At 49.9% G+C, this 3,440-nt stretch overlaps 1 protein-coding gene across 1 annotated transcript in view; it reads left to right on the top strand.

The window, feature by feature from the left end:
• Positions 1-3,440, top strand: part of CECR1 (cat eye syndrome chromosome region, candidate 1) — a 69,839-nt gene that overhangs the window by 19,217 nt on the left and 47,182 nt on the right. Inside the window, exon 4 of the mRNA XM_011945670.1 lies at positions 2,731-2,941. Within this exon, the coding sequence (XP_011801060.1) occupies positions 2,731-2,941 (211 nt within the window). The remainder of the gene's footprint in view (positions 1-2,730; positions 2,942-3,440) is intronic.

The raw sequence follows: 3,440 nt of genomic DNA on the forward strand, positions 1-3,440 counted from the left end.
AGACTCCGTCTCAAAAAAAAAAAAAAAAAGAAAACCTGGTGGAGCAACTTCCTAACAGACTTGTATAGTATTATTATTACTATTATTACTATTTAAGACAGGGTCTCATTCTACCATCTAGGCTGGAGTGCAGTGGCACAATCTCGGCTCACTGCAGACTCAACCTCCCAGGCTGAAGCAATCCTCCTGTGTGTCAGCACGCTAGAGGTATGCACCATCACGCCCAGCTAATTTTTGTCTTTTTTGTAGAGATGGGGTGTTGCCATGTTGCACAGGCTGGTCTTGAACTCTGGGGCTCAAGCTATCCTGTCGCCTTGGCCTCCCAAAGTGCTAGGACTACAGGCACGAGCCATTGTGCCTGGCCTTGTATAGTAATATTATAAGTGACAATTAGTTTGGTCACACAGATGTCTACAGAGTGCTCCCCTGAGGTTATTTCCCTTCATGAAATGAGAAACATGAAGTTCAGCAAGGTTAACTAGCTTATGCAAGGACACACAGCTGGTAAATGGCCAATCTGGGATACATACCTGGGTGCTGATTCAAGTTATTTCCATTCCACTCCCTTCATTAACCTGCTTGAGCTGCCATAACAGAATACCCCAGGCTGGGGGGCTTAAACAACAGGAATTGATTTTCTCAAGCTGGGCACACGGGGTCATGTCTGTAATCCTAGCACTTCTGGAGGCTGAGGTGGGAGGATCACTTGTACCCAGGGGTTCAAGACCAGCCTGGTGGCCAGGCCCGGTGGCTCACGCTTGTAATCCTAACACTTTGGGAGACCGAGGTGGGTGGTTCAGGAGTTCAAAACCAGCCTGGCCAACATGGTGAAACCCTGTTTCTACTAAAAATACAAAAAAAAATTAGCCATGCATGCCGGCAGGCACCTGTAATCCCAGCTACTTGGGAGGCCGAGGCAGGAGGATCACTTGAACCTGGGAGGTGGAGGTTGCAGCGAGCCAAGATCGTGTCACTGCACTCCAGCCTGGGTGACAGAGCAAGACAAGAAAGGAAGGAAGGAAGGAAGGAAGACAGACAGACAGACAGACCAGTCTGGGCAACATAGTGAGAGCACCATCTCAACAAAAAGTAAAAAATCCACCAGATGTGGTGGTGCACACCTATAGTCTCAGCTGCCCCATGAGGCTGACATAAGAGGATTGCTTGAGCCTGGGAGATTGAGGCTGCAGTGAGCTATGATTGTGACACTGCACTCCAGCCTGGGCAACAGAGTGAGACCCTGTTTCAAAAAAAAAAAAAAAAAGGAATTGATTTTCTCATGGTTCTGGAGGCTGGAAGTCCAACATCAAGGTGCCAGGGCAGGGTGGGTTCCTCCTGAGACCTCTCTCCTTGGCGTGCAGAAAGCTGCCTCTGGCTGTGTCCTCACATGGCCTTTCTCTTCGGGACGTGCACTCCTGCTGTCTCTTCTTTTTTTTTATCTTGAGATGAGTCTCACTGTGTCACCCAGGCTGGAGTGCAGTGGTGCGATCTCAGCTCACTGCAACCTCTACTTCCAGGGTTCAAGCGATTCTCTTGCCTCCCTAGTAACTGGGATTACAAGCACGAACCACCACGCCTGGCTAATTTTTGTATTTTAGTAGAGACGGGTTTTTACTATGTTGGCCAGGCTGATCTCGAACTCCTGACCTGAAATGATCCACCCACCTCGGCCTCCCAAAGTTCTGGGATTACAGGCGTGAGCCACCGTGCCCGGCGTCCTCTTCTTACAAGGATACCCATCTGGAGCCCCATCCTTACAACCTCATTTAATCTGTTTTTTTTTTTTTTCTTTTTGAGACGGAGTCTCACTCTGTCGCCCAGGCGCGATCTCGGCTCACTGTAAGCTCTGCCTCCCGGGTTCTGGTCATTCTCCCGCCTCAGCCTCCCAAGTAGCTGGGACTATAGGCGCATGCCACCATGCTCAGCTAATTTTTTGTATTTTTAGTAGAGACAGGGTTTCACCATGTTAGCCAGGATGGTCTCGACTCCTGACCTCATGATCCACTCGCCTCGGCCTCCCAAAGTGCTGGGATTACAGGTGTGAGCCACTGTGCCCGGCCCACGCCTGGCTAATTTTTTGTATTTTTAGTAGAGATGGGGTTTCACCATGTTCGCCAGGCTAATCTTGAACTCTTAACCTCAAATGATCCGTCCACCTCGGCTTCCCAAAGTGCTGGGATTACAGGCGAGAGCCACCAAGCCCGGCCATAATCATTTAATGTTATCATTTAATCTTTTCATCTCTTTAAAATTCCCTTCTCCAAATGAGGGCTAGGGCTTCACCATTTTAATTTGGGGGCTTGGGGATACAATTTAGTCCATAACATCCCCCAAAAAGAGTTTGGTCTATTTTCCTGTCAGTGGGTATAGGAAAAAAAGAGAGAGAGAGAGAGAGCTTTTTGGTCTAGAAAGTACAGTGGGATCAGATTGGCCAAGCATACAGAGGAAGGACAGGAACCAGGAGAGCCTAGCTGGTGAGCTCTCCTCTCGAGCAGTCTCCTGGGGTTGGGGTTAGGGTTTAAGCAGGCAGTGGGCTGCCTGGCCACAGGACCCACGCTTATATGGGAGAGCCTGGAAATGCTCCCCTTTGCCCCTTCCTTATCTCCACTCTAGGGTGCATCCTGGTGTGCTGCTAGCTGGGATATGCAAGGTGGGTAGCAGTCCTATGGGTGCCTGGGGGCAGTGCCCTGGATCATGCCTCCACCACTCCCCACTTTGTGTCTTGGACAGCTTGCTGAGGAATTTCACTCTGGTGACCCAGCACCCGGAGGTGATTTACACAAACCAAAATGTTGTCTGGTCGAAATTTCAAACCATCTTCTTCACCATCTCTGGTCTCATCCGTTACGCACCAGTGTTCAGAGACTATGTCTTCCGGAGCATGCAGGAATTCTACGAGGACAATGTGCTCTACATGGAGATCAGAGCCAGGCTACTGCCGGTGAGCCCAGCTCTCCTCTCCGCTCCTCCCACCTCCTTTGCTCTGGCCTGACTCAGATCTTAGCTGGTAGAAGACTGAAGGCCTGTTTCTCATGGTTCCCCATTCTCCCCTCTGCCGTGATACCGAGGGCCTCGTGACACGAGCTGAGAAGGAGGAGAACTGGGATAGAGCCATCTTAGGGGCCAAAAGAAGGGGTTTCAAAAATAAAGGGAGCCACATGGCAGGGTGAGGGCAAGAAACATATAGCAGATGGATAATCGCCCATGAGATTTGAAAATTACAGGGTCACCTTTGAGCAGTTTCAGTAACATGCTGAGAAGAGAAACCTCATTTCTGGGAGTAGAAAAATGAAATACACGGCTGGGCGTGGTGGCTCACACCTGTAATCCAGCACTTTGGGAGGCCGAGGCGGGCAGATCACAAGGTTAGGAGTTCGAGACCAGCCTGGCCAACATGGTGAAACCCCATCTCTACTAAAAATACAAAAAATTAGCCGGGT

This window comes from Colobus angolensis, unplaced genomic scaffold (assembly GCF_000951035.1).
Source record: "Colobus angolensis palliatus isolate OR3802 unplaced genomic scaffold, Cang.pa_1.0 Scaffold242, whole genome shotgun sequence".
Classification (NCBI taxonomy): Eukaryota; Metazoa; Chordata; class Mammalia; order Primates; family Cercopithecidae; genus Colobus; species Colobus angolensis.